The sequence below is a fragment of the Seriola aureovittata genome, chromosome 10 (assembly GCF_021018895.1).
Source record: "Seriola aureovittata isolate HTS-2021-v1 ecotype China chromosome 10, ASM2101889v1, whole genome shotgun sequence".
Lineage (NCBI taxonomy): Eukaryota > Metazoa > Chordata > Actinopteri > Carangiformes > Carangidae > Seriola > Seriola aureovittata.
The window spans coordinates 18,718,313-18,731,636 of record NC_079373.1 but is presented as its reverse complement, the minus strand read 5'-3'; the positions used below and the strand labels follow the sequence as shown (position 1 = coordinate 18,731,636).

General features: G+C 44.6%; 1 protein-coding gene across 2 annotated transcripts in view; it reads left to right on the top strand.

The window, feature by feature from the left end:
* The window catches only part of b4galnt4a (beta-1,4-N-acetyl-galactosaminyl transferase 4a), a 127,950-nt gene that overhangs the window by 111,224 nt on the left and 3,402 nt on the right, over positions 1-13,324 (top strand). Inside the window, exons 9-19 of one of the 2 annotated variants that reach the window (XM_056387066.1) lie at positions 5,006-5,072; positions 7,148-7,327; positions 7,607-7,716; positions 8,281-8,381; positions 8,645-8,718; positions 8,829-10,404; positions 10,898-11,277; positions 11,390-11,543; positions 11,648-11,720; positions 12,481-12,634; positions 12,916-13,042. In XM_056387066.1, the coding sequence (XP_056243041.1) occupies positions 5,006-5,072; positions 7,148-7,327; positions 7,607-7,716; positions 8,281-8,381; positions 8,645-8,718; positions 8,829-10,404; positions 10,898-11,277; positions 11,390-11,543; positions 11,648-11,720; positions 12,481-12,634; positions 12,916-13,042 (2,996 nt within the window). The remainder of the gene's footprint in view (positions 1-5,005; positions 5,073-7,147; positions 7,328-7,606; positions 7,717-8,280; positions 8,382-8,644; positions 8,719-8,828; positions 10,405-10,897; positions 11,278-11,389; positions 11,544-11,647; positions 11,721-12,480; positions 12,635-12,915; positions 13,043-13,324) is intronic. The other variant, XM_056387067.1, reaches the window with a different exon arrangement.

Below are 13,324 nucleotides of genomic sequence, written 5' to 3'. Positions count from 1 at the left end.
TTTGCAAGAAAGCAAAGCAAGATGTCAAACTATTCCTTTAATAACTCAGAGTTAATGTTGGTTATTAAAGCAGTAGATATACTGCACCTCTGAGTATGATTACACTGAAGATATTTAACACGTCTGTAAATATTACAGTACTAGTTGAGGGGTCGTTGCTTGTTGCTACATACATTAATTTGCAGTTTATAGGGAAATGAAAACTGAATAAAAGGTGCCACTTTCCTCTAAACCTAACCAAGCTGTGGACAAACACTTAAAGGTTATTAGTATGTGCTTTCTTGTACTTGTTAGCCGTCACTTTGCCTTTTTTTGCACCACAACTGCAGGACATAATTCTTGGCTTGTTAGCAACATGTCATACTCAATGAAGTCACCGTCTTCTACAGGCCGAAACACTTGTGTGACAACAGGATCACAAGGACAGGTCGCTGAGAGCACTTGCGCCACCTTCATCCTTTTCATACAAACTCAGAATGAGTGATCACAGCCAGTTTATGAGGCTTTTTAATTAGCCTGTCAGTAGTGTGAACTGTTAGCGTTTCCATCCCAGTAATAACCTCCACTCTATTTGTGTCCTGTGATTGTTTTGTACCTTGGCTGTGACATGGTTGCCACGGTATTTAGTGGACTTCATGTGAACTTTCTAATGGCCACATCCACAGAGATCAATCACATTGTGTATTTGAGAAGGATTTGCAAGAAAACATCCTGTCAAAATTGAGCCATATGTGTCAAACTGTGCAAGGCTCTCGACTGGAAGCCCCAAAGTCTTTTCAGGATTTAGGAGATTTTTATCTCATGGCCACACTGGAGCCCATTCGCTGCAGTCTTTTTCACTCATTATCTCGTGTGTCTTTGTCTTCCCTTCCCTCTGTGTCTCCTCTCTCTATGGGCTCACCACGACTAAATGATAACCCCAAGTAGTTAACAAAAGACACATAAACACTAACAAACAAGCCTTCCAGAAGTAGTATTTACCATTATTCTGTCCCTGATCTAACTTTGGCCTATTTCTCCAGCTCATTTGTCTCACTTAAACAACTTGGATCATACTGCATATGTATGTTACATAACGTATCTTTAAAGGATAAGGCCTGTGTTTTCTGTGTTCTATCTATTGCCAATGAATCTAATTAAAAGACCAAAACTGCACTGCATTATTCCATGTGTGTCATTGCTTTCCAATTTCCCTATCCTCTCTACGGCACTCAGCTCCAGGCCCAGTCATTGCTACAGAAGACGCATATTTGTAAAGGTCAGTCACAAATACATAGTTGTATTTTCAACAAAGGGTAAGTTATTTTTTTAAAACAGATGGTGACTGTATCTCTTAGCAAATGTTACTGAAACAGTTATAGACATAGACACATAGCCTTTTTTTGGGATCTATTTTCAGCGATGGATTTGGTGCTCTAGTATTTGGAGGCAGCAGGACGGCTTGTGTGGCGCTGACTCAAAATAAATGAGTGGCCGTCTTGAAACATGTCATCCAGTGCAGCCATGTAGTTCAGAAATCTGGAAAATGGTCTCAGACTTGCACCCACTATGTGTTTTTAATAGTTTGTGGACAATAGTAGAGCTCTATCAGCTACATATGAAATACTTATTACTACAGTAAATTGTTTTTTCACTTTGGTCTTTTCATTGCATTTCTTATCAATCAGAAAAATGTTCAATCGCCACTTGTATCTTTCGATCCTGCACAGTCCCCAACATTTGAAAATAGGCTCATGTGGAAATTGTGATGAACCTAATAACTATCATATACTTTCCGGATTTTCCTGCTTTCACAAAATCAGTGTCAATCAACTGTACACGGGGTGCCGCTCTACTGTCTAATGACCATGCAAGCTCATCAAACCTACCCTGTATAAATGAAGATTAAAAGAAAACGTAACAACAGCAATGTAGTCACGGGATGTTCTTGCCTTTTACAGGTGTTGTCAGGCTTGTTAACATCTGTCTTGTTCTGCTGTCGTCTCTGCCACTGACTTTGCTCCGTTTACCACTCTACCCGTTTGGGCCTGAAGCCACGTGCGTGCGTGTGTGTGTGTGTGTGTGTGTGTATGTGTGTGTGTGATTAAGACAGAGAACACAGGTAGAAAGCACACCTCTTAGTCCTCTACTGAACAAATAGACATGGACAACAACTGGACAGCCTTTGCCCAGTTGAAGCTGTCAGATTCAAGGAAACAGAAACATCTTTCCTCCTCTGTGTTATTGCTGTATTGACCTTTATTCCATCTTCACTTCACTGTAAATTCCATGATTCACTGGGAGATACTGTGTTGGGTGGTTTTGAATAGTGAAAGGAGCCACTGCTTACAGTATTAAAAAAAAAAAAATAGTGGCAATATACAGACCAAAAAAAAACTGTCCCTTTAAAATTCAGGACAGGACTGTGAAACTACTCACTGGAAGTTTTTACTTTCCGTTAATCTTACTGGACCTCGAATCGGAAATGACTTTTACATAAACTTGGGAAAGGTCAGACAATTTCATTATGTCATTACCTCTTATGTGTCACACTAACAAAACGGCTTCATATCCATAGGGCCTCAGGCTTTGGGAGCAGACGATTGAATTGAAGGAAACAAACACAACAGCACTTCGCTCTCTCAAAAGCAATAAACTCCTGATCATCAAGGGATAAACAATAACCTGTGTGTGTGTGTGTGTGTGTGTGTGTGTGTGTGTGTGTGTGTGTGTGTGTGTGTGTGTGTGTGTGTGTGTGTGTGTGTGTGTGTGTGTGTGTGTGTGTGTGTGTGTGTGTGTGTGTGTAAAAGCTGGAATGAAAGTGCAAAAATGTGTGTGTCACTCCAGTGGGCATCAAACCGTCCCCTATGAGCTGGAGTAACACTGGAGTAACACTGATTGAAAACAATATCAAACCCTCACATGTCAGTGGGTGGTCCAGGCATGACAGAAACGCGATGAAACCAACCTGCTGGCTGCCTGTTGCCATTTTGCTCTACGATTGCTACTTTTTATTATTTCCCCTTGGATATTGATTCTGTTTCCTCTGCAGGCCTCTGCCTCTTCCTGCTTCTCCTGTCAACACTATTCCACAGAAGACGCACCCGCACACACAGAGAACACACACACCCACATTCACACATACACCACAAATACTGTGCGTGCACCCCACGCACGCAAACACACATCTAGATCCACACCAGCTCAATGCCTCCCATGGAGGAATTAATCAGGGAATCTATGGAGCCAGACAATGAAACCCCCATGAGGCTATAAATTAGGCCACACAGGTGCACATGCAGTATTTCAACTGTTTATGTCTGTGTGTGTCTCCTGTGCACTTAAGGCTGATGTGACAGCAGCAGAGTGTTGAGCTCCAGTGAGCCTTGAAAATGATGGATCCTGTGATGACCCTCTGCCTATATGCACACAGGCAGCTGAAACACATCAACTGGCATCGAGTCTCATTTGGAATTTAACAAAATCATGCTTCAGTTGCATTTTGCCATCAGGAGTTGCATTTCTCTTTGCAGCAATGCAGCCTGAACTGTGACACTTTTTTGTTGTTTTTTTTTTTTTTTTGTCAAACCTTTGCTTCCAAGGTCAAGAACAAACTTTCACACAAAACTGTGTGATGTTTTTTAAGAAAGTAGGATCAGTGGAAAGGCCTCCAGACTTTCTGAATTCTCACGCTGTTGGATCCTGGAGGTAAGAGTCAAGGGTCATCAGGCCTTACTTTCACAGATGACATTTTTTTACGAGTCAAAAAGTCGGCTGTGAAAATGGCAGATTCTGCCCACTTTGTCTGACAGCCGGCTGTACTGTAGAATCTACTGTCAATCATCCAGTGTTTCCATCTCTCTCCTCTCACGACTTGTTCATTCATCATTCATTCATCCGCTGCTGTTGCTACATTTGAACTCGTCTGTAATGCAGTTATTTTTAATTGTTGCTTTTAGTTGGGTAAAACTAAACCTTTTCAGTTAAAACTCGTATGTTTTTTGTCCTTCCCTTGAGTCAGGCTGTGACAGCCTTCTGATTTGACCTTGAGGACAACCACCCTGAAATAATGACACAGTGTTGAAGCGGTCGGTGGCCTGCTGAGCTGCTCCCCGCTGCTGCTCAGCATGATGTCGCACCGTGTCCTTGTTTGTTGTCTTTTCTAGTGCGCTTGCATGGATATGTGTGCTTCTGTATTAATGTGGCGGCACTGGCTGTGAAGGAGTAACACAGAATAGTATAATAAATGCTAGATTTTGGCTTTTACATATCAGCAGTTGTTGTGCCTATTAGTGCTACATGAATGACAAGATGTGGATTGCAACAAAATCTAAAACCGTAACTGAGTGTGTGTGTGTGTGTGTGTGTGTGTGTGTGTGTGTGTGTGTGTGTGTGTGTATTTGTTTTGCATACACATGTGGAGGCATTTGAATGAGCCCGAGGAGGGTGTTTATATTTGTATTCTCAACCTGAGGGTTGGAAAATGACCTGTCTCCTGTGATTAAATCCTGGGTAACCAGAAGTGACGTGGTAATTGTGAAATCTATTTAAAAGAATTGTAGCTTGTCTCTCTCTCTGTCTCTTTCTCACCCCCTCTCTTTATTTCCCTCTCCATGCCTCTCTCTGTTTTCAGGTCATTACTAGACCTTCCTTTTTTTACACCTACTTGTCAGCGTTTTATTCCTACGGCTCTGTTCTCGCTCTCGCTTTTTTTTTTTTTTGCTCTTGTTTGCACATTTGTCCCTTCCTTCCTTCCTTCCTTCCTTCCTTCCCCTTTACAGCTTAACTTTTCCTGTTCTCTACTCATGTGCCACAAATTTTTTTTCTGTTTTCCCATCTTTGTCTGGTTAAGTGTGTTTATACAAAAAAAGAAAAAACCCAGCATCAGATCGATCCTGTGATGGTGTTGAGATTAATATCACATGTGTCACAGTTGTCATGGTCACCTTATACTTTCCACATGTTTGCATTTGGTTTTCTCTTCTCACTCAATCCCTTTTCTCTCCCTCTGTGCTTTCACACACAGTGGCGTCCATTCCTCCCCGGTCTGAAATATGAAGTGATAGACTCAGCCTACATCTCCCTGTACACAGGTAAGAGTTACTCTGCCCTGCTAATATTCTACCTTGCATGGAAGGCTACTCTGTCATCTCATCTTGGAAAGAAAACAAATGTCATCATAAATCTATAAAAATGCAGTTTTAAGTTTTGTGGCTAAGAAGCGTAAAGCACATATAGTGAAATATAGTCTTTTTGTCAGCGGTGTGAAAGAGGAAATGATGCTATAAAAAAAAAAGAATCAGAATCAGAATCAGCCCTTCTTTCTCTCTTATCAAACTCACATTTATTGTCTCAGCATGGCATATCTTCTGTAGGTGAGGCCAAAGAGGAGATACAGAACCTAATGGATGCTCTGTTTTTCTCTATAGATGTCATTGGTAGCAGAGATGAGAACTCTAGCTTCTGAGTGGATGTCTAACCTCTGTAGCTCCAAGAATAGCAGTGTGTCACAGGGATTCAGTATCGTTAACAGGGGAAAATGCCAGCCGCACAGAAAATGATGTGTGGAGCTGTCATTTTGAGCAAAGCTGCAGTGTTCGCTGGATGTGTGCCAAATGCTGCCTTCTTGTTTAGGACCAGCTACGACAGAGGAGGATCTCGTCTGACTCTCTCCCCTCGCTGCTTTTTCTCCCTTTTGTCACTGTAGAAAATGTTAAATATTCATACCTGTTTGGCAGAGGAAAAAAAAAAAAACATTTTGTGGCTTGTCCAAAGATACTCTGTGTTATTCGGTTTAATTAGGTCTCTGATTGGATTTTAATTAACATCATTGTGTGTTCAACAGTTGTAGCACTTGATAAGAGCATATCATTTACTAATACTTAAGTAAAAGCTTCAGTCTCATCACTTCAACAACTTGATTTGCATAACATTGAAGCTGGATGCTAAGAGATGTTGAGAAATTATAACTAACTAACTTTTTAGTCTCTGGAAAACCAGGAATAATTGCACCAAACTGGCAGAGTGCATTTGTTCAACTGTTTAACTCTCTATTGTTTTTTTGTTTGTTTTTTATGACAAATGAAATAATCGTTTATTATGTCAGCATAATTGTTCATGGTGCATTATTTGACATTCTAATTTATAGGAATGTTTATCACAGCTCCAATATAATTTCTCATGGGTTCAAGCTAAATACGTCTGGTAATTGCTGTGATTATATTTCTTATAAGACAGTTCGGAAATCAGTGAAAACTCACATAAAAGCCCAACACAGCTGTTAATGGATTTACAAACACACACACACACACACACACAACTTTTTTCACTTTCCTCATGGGCTGCACTGATTGACACAATGTATCCACCAGCCCCTTACCCCAGTCTTAACCATCATAATTAAATGACCCCAACCCAAAAACCAAGAACACACACACACACACACACACACACACACACACACATACACACACAACAGAATAACAAAAAAGAGTTTGGTTGTTCTGCTGGGAAGATTTCAGTAATGCAGATAGTTAGTTAGTCTTGCCGGTGGTTTGTGTGTAGTGGAAACCAGGTATGTGATCAACAAATGTCTCATTGTTAGATATCTAAAAAAAATGGCTTACTCTTTGTAGCATGTGCACACACAAAAAGACACACACACACACGCACACACACACACACACACACACACTGGAGGATAAAAATGATGCTGACCGCCCCGTTAATTATAAAACATTTCTCCCATCAGGCCTTGCTCTTGACATGCCATTAATCACACATGCTCTCTCCTCCTTCCCTGATATCGATTGGTATAATTATGACTCTCCTCTGCTCTGTTTTTGTTTTTCTTCCAACTTTTTTCCTGATCTGCACACTTCAGCTTTTGCTCCTGCTCTCCTCCTCTCCCTTCGCTTCTTTTGTTTCTTTCCTCTCTGCCTCTCTGTTTGTCTCTTCTCTCCCCTTTCTCCACCTTTTCATGGTTGGTAAGGATTTATGATGATGCGACACAGATAATGTGCATGATATTTTCCAACAGCTAACATCAAATTTGTCCGTCACTAGATAATCACATGATGATCAAAACAGAGAATTCAATCTCTTTCTCTCTCTCTCTCTCTCTCTCTCTCTATCTCTCTCTCTCTGTCTCTCTCTCTGTATTTCTCAGATGAGTCCAGTTTGAAGATGAACAGTGTTGACCACATCCCCCAGACCTTGGCTAGTCACATCCGTCTCCCTGAGGAGTCTCAGCCCCAGGGTGTGGAAGGAGGCAGCAGCATCATGCAGCACGGAGCGGATATGCTGAAGCCGGACCCCAGGGACACCTTCTACAGCAGTAAACCTGCCGGTCATCATCTCACGCTATCCCCCCCTTTTCCTGTCCTCATCTTGATTTTCTCTGATTGTCTGATTGAGTGTCTGGCTGATTCTCTGGCTCACAGTCCAGTGTAGGATTCATTTCATCTTGCTGGCTGTGTCTCATTCTTTCGTGTGTTTTCCTCCTTTTTTCTGTCATTGCCCCAAATATCTCCCAGCTTTCTGTCTCTTAAGTTTCCATATACATATTTGTTTGTCCAATCTCTGAGATGTTTGCCTCCTCTTTGTCTCTCTCTGTCTCTCTCCTCAGCTCCTATGATCGACCCCTCCCGCCTGGAAAACGTTCTGCCGGCCTGTCTCTACTCGCCAACCTACGTGGTCAAAGATTTTCCCATCGCTAGATATCAGGGCCTGCAGTTTGTAAGTCTCCCTTCAATCACCATTCCTCTGGGTTTGTAAAAAGACCTGCCACTCAAGATGCATGATGATGTTTTTGTCTTGTGTTTTAATTGGCGGTTTGTGCTAAGATGATATCTGTGGGGGTATCAGTGCATCCCGTTAAAGCAGTAGTCGTCTAATTTGCTGAAAAAGTAGTCCCTCACATTCAGATCAACTGGACAGAGAACAAAGAAGCAGAGAAGCTCAGTCCATGCCGGTTTGGACATTAACACCGCATCTTTCCCTTTGTATGAAAAACACATTAATGAAGCAGGTGGCAGGTAGTCTTGATCGCTGCTTCCCTCTGTAGGCCAACAGGAGTTACTGCAGCAACTCCAGAGACAAGTGACGAGCTGGAAACGAGAGCCACGAAAACAAATCCATTTTAGATTTGACAGGAACCACTGTAAGAAAACGCAGTGCAATGTAGAGCAAGTGGCTGGTTTTCATTAAATGAATGCAGTCCCAGTAGAATACTGCTAAATGAGAATTATCTGTGTTTTCTCGCATTATTTCATCTTTGATTGACATTGTGCTTTTCTTCAGGTTTATCTATCCTTTGTCTACCCCAATGACTTCACACGTCTCACCCACATGGAGCGAGAGAACAAGTGTTTCTACAGAGAGTCTCCTATCTACCTAGAAAAGTAAGGACATTATTGTTTTTATCTATCAGAGAGCAAAGGGAACATTTGTCTCTGTCTGTATAATAAGTGAATACACTTATTATACAGAATAACTGTTACTGAGTGTCTGTGAGTTCGATGGCAATTTGAATACACATTGAAACTTCAGCCTTCTGTTAATGCATGTGGCTCTTGCTGTGTGTGTGTGTGTGTGTGTGTGTGTGTGTGTGTGTGTGTGTGTGTGTGTGTGTGTGTGTGTGTGTGTGTGTATGTGTGTCTGCCAGATTTGGCTTCTACAAATATATGAAGATGGATGAGGAGGAAGATGACAGACCGTTCTTCTTCCCCAATCCAGATGGTAACTAATAATGAAAAAAACACACACTCCTGCATGCACACAGGACACACACATATATATACACACACGCACATGTACACACACTCGACGCTCTTTGTGTTTGCCTGCAGATTTCCTAGAGGAAGAGGAGGTGGTCGAAGGTGAGGACGAGGCAGAGATCGTTGGCACACAGTCGCCCAAGAAGCCCTCTCATCCCAGCCTGACCAGCCACACCTCCAACCCCTCCCATCAGCACTCAAAGCCCGGGCCCACACCGGCCGGCAGAGAGGGGGAGGAAGAGGAGGTGGACCCCGATGATGATGAGGAGGGAGCAGTCAACAATCATATCATCCGCCGCAGAGAAAGGAGACACTTTCTGCACAGAGATGGACAGATGGGTAGGGAATCGGACAGAGACTGGGGACGAGATCACACAAGAGGGAGCATTAGACAGGATTCAAGAAAGGGACTCGACGAGCCTCAACCCAGGCTGCCTGAGCCTGATACTGACAATGTGGTCCGGGGCCGCTCCCTGTCCTGGATCCACACTGGTCCTGTAGAGCAGGGCCCTGGCAGGAAAGGAGGAGGAGCAGGTGGTGGAGGAGGAAGAGGAGGAGGAGGAGGAGGAGGAGAGAAAGGAGCTGAGACTCCGCCTAAACTGAGCAAGTCTTCGCTCCTTTTCCCCCAAAAGTCCTCCCTCTCTGCCCTTGCCAGCCGTGCCAAGCAGATCCTCAGCAACTCCGCCCACAGCAACAATCCCTACGACAAGAACAACAACGCCCACAACAACAAGCTGGCTGGAAACAGGAAGGAGGAGAACAAGATCTACATCACCAGGCCTCGGCCCGCCAGGGAGAGGGAGAGGGAGAGGGAGCAGCGTCGAGAGAGGAGGGAGGAGAGGGCGTCTCGCCACCCCAGGGAGGTGTTCCCGGGAGTCTTTTTGTACCAAACTGGGAAGACCACAAGGCTGGTCAACCTGGGTGCCAAAGGACATGCCGGGGGAGGGGTTACAGGAGGTAGGAGCCTTGTTAGTGCCCCTCAGCTCTGGCCCAACCCCCCCACAAAAGGGGGTAAGACATCTCCTCACAATGGAAGCATCAACATACAGAATGAAAGTGTACAGAAGACTGTCAGGAGATCAGCAGTGGCAAAACAACCAGAGAAAAGCAAGAGGAAAGGGGAGCATCAGGATTTAAAGACGACTGTCACGGCTGATCTACCCAGCAAAGAAGGCCCACTAACTCCCATATCCCATCACCAAGATCCCCCTCCCCCTCTAGTTACCATGCCAAGGTTAAACTCCACAGAAAACATGCTCCAAGGTCAATCGAGGGTCACCTCTTACCTCAAGATCTCAGAGATCACTGAGTCCCAGCAGCAGCCAGACCCGGACCCGGACCCCAACCCGGGGGAACTCGAAGATACAAACCACTCTAATCCAGACCCCGACCCGGATCCCGAGCCGGAGCCAGAGGAGGGCGAGATGTCGGACTACAGCTACGAGGAGGTGGAGGCTCGGCCAGGCTGGGCGGAGGAGAGCATCAACTGGCAGAGGACCTTCTCAGTCAATCCGATGGACTTTGAGCTTCTGCGCTCTGACTGGAACGACCTGCGCTGCAATGTGTCCGGCAACCTCCAGCTGGCAGAGAGCGAGGTGGTGGACGTGCTGGCGCAGTACATGGAGAAACTCAACGAACGCAACGGAGGGTAAGGATAAAGGAGAGCGAGTGAGAGTAATATTAGACTAAAAGGGCTCATGTTTCCCTGCAACCTTGTAAATTCAAATGTGGTTAGCTATTATGTAAAGCTAGTAGTAATTTCAGTGAGAACATATTGGTCACGCCCCGGTGCTTTGACTTCATGTTCGCAGACCTCTATGTGCTGATTACTGTTTTCTGCAGCAATGCTTACAATCCTTGTTGTTATTTGTGTGAAGTAGTTTATGCCATTAACTTTTTCTCTGTTTTCATTTTCCTCCCACATCACACCATGTTGGCTTCACAGCAACACAGATAATGAGTAGCAGCATTTTTGAAGTGGTCTGCCTCCCAGTCAAACAATAATTAATCCAGTTGTGAGAAAGATATAAGAAATAGTGTTTTCTCATTGCAGCCTTTTTGTTTTCTTCCGTATTATTTTTCAGAGCATGTACAACCTGTCTGTGTTTTTCTCAAACCTTTCTTTTCTGTCTGTGCCCCAGGATCTACACCCTGCTGCGGATTATCAACGTGGAGAAGCGACGGGACTCGGCCAGAGGGAATCGCTACCTGGTGGAGCTGGAGCTGATGGAGAGGGGCCGCAGCGTGGTGCGTCTGTCAGAATACATTTACCTGCTGCTGCACCGCGGCAGGCAAGGGGAGGAAAGCCTAGAGAACACCGACTCTGCCCCGGCCTCGGCACCAGCTTCAGCCCCCTCCCCTGCTACATCCAGCCTCGCCACCCCGCCGCCCCTTCCCTCCACCAAGTCCCCCGCCCGGCCCGGAGCGACGCCGTGGAGCACCGCCTATGCTAAGCCTCTGCTCTGCCAGCCGGTCATGCTGCAGTGGAGGAGAGATGTCATGGTGCACTTTGTGGTGCCGGGTCAGTTAGTAATGTCATTAAGCTTTGAAAACCAAATAATCTTTTAAAACCTGCACATGATGCAAATCAACATAATGAAGGTAAAAGGTTTTTTGTCCTTACTGTCCCTCAGTGAAGAACCAGGCTCGGTGGGTACAGCAGTTTATCTCTGACATGGAGAATCTTCACCGCCAGACCAAGGATGACAATTTCAGCATCATCATCGTCGACTTTGAGAGCGAAGACATGGACGTGGAGCAGGCGCTCAGAGACAGCAGTGTGCCAAGGTCTGTGTGTGTCATGTGCGTGCGACATAATCAGCAAAGTGATATGACTTAGGAAATGATTTTTTTTTTTTAAGTGATTTGTGTGTATATTTTTGTTTTGACAGATACGAGTATCTTAGGAGAGAGGGGAACTTTGAGCGCTCAGCGGGACTGCAGATCGGAGTGGACACCATTGAGGTCAGAAAAACAAACGCACACAGGCAAGACAACAATATGCGAGCTGGCAGGGAAAAAGCCACTCACTGAAGGTCAGCCGCTCACACTGACCACATGACCTTTACTGGCTGATGGACAGACGGAAAGAACACTCATGCATAATGAATACATCACTGCTGGGCCGGTCTGTCACGGGCTGCGGATCACGGCCTTATCTCTGAGCCTCCTCCTCCTCCTTCCCTTCTCCCTCTCCCACAGAGCCCAGCTGTGGATGACAGGGAATCGCTTAGACAGTTAGCTGCATTTCCTCTGTCATGTGTATGCCATAGCTGTCACATCCACTCCCTTTCACAGGTTATTTGTGTGCATGTGCTCTTACGCCTCTCTCTGGCTGTCTCTCTATCACACACACGCATGCACACCCCACCCACGGGGGCGTGGAGCGGCTGGAAATTTGGACAGACGTTAATCCATCAGTTGAGTGTCAGCGCTGTCACGGTGGGATGACAGGGCTGTCACTCATGTCTGAATGACCTGCAGGCTCTTGGAGTGAAGACAAGCCACTGATGCTGAGCCCAGACTTCTTCACTCTCTTTAATCCCAAAATCCTATATTAGGCGTATGTGAACATGCACTGTCATACACACAAATTTACACCAGCTCTTAGAGGCAGAATCCTTCACACACACATTTCCTTTACCCAGACGTAGGAAAGATTTAGACATTATTCAGATGTAATGAATGTGTACATTACTGTTTCGTCTGTCTTTTCCCCTTGCAGGACAGTCACAGCATCGTGTTCCTGTGTGATCTGCACATCCACTTCCCTCTCAACATCTTGGAAAGCATCAGGAAGCACTGTGTCGAGGGACGCCTTGCTTTTGCTCCCATAGTCATGAGACTCAGCTGTGGCAGTTCACCACGAGAGCCTGATGGTAACACCAATATTCAATACATGAATGAAGGCTCTTGTCTGTGCTCACACAGGAATAATCACAATCATACAGTAACATATATTGACTCGCTCCTCAGTTACAGACATCAGACGACTTGAATCCATAATAGTTTTCAATTTACAGTCCGAATAAACAGACTTGCATCAGAAGCACATACTTCTATAAGCATCAGACTTTCCTCTTACCGTGATCACTGTCGATGCAGTGGCATGTGACGGGACTCTTAGCTGTTATTAACATTCTTTTCGTCCTCTCTGCAGGTTACTGGGAGGTAAATGGCTTTGGCCTGTTCGGAATCTACAAGACAGACTTTGATAAGATTGGAGGGATGAACACAGAGGAATTCAAAGACCGCTGGGGTGGAGAGGACTGGGAGCTGCTGGACAGGTAACCCAGCAACAAGCCAACATAATAACCCTATTAGCAGGTCTCAAAGTTCATTTTTGTTGAGACTTTGTCAGGGAGATGTTGACCCAACTCTATGGTAACTTTTGAAGTTGTAGTTAAACATTATGTGCTTTGTATTCAGAGTTCTGCAGAGGTTCATAAGATCATGACCTTCTCTTATATATCACAGTTCATTACAGTTCTGATAAAATATTGACATTTGTTTCTTAAACTGAAGCACTGCTGCACCTCATCTGTTTATGGTAAATGTCCTAAACGCGT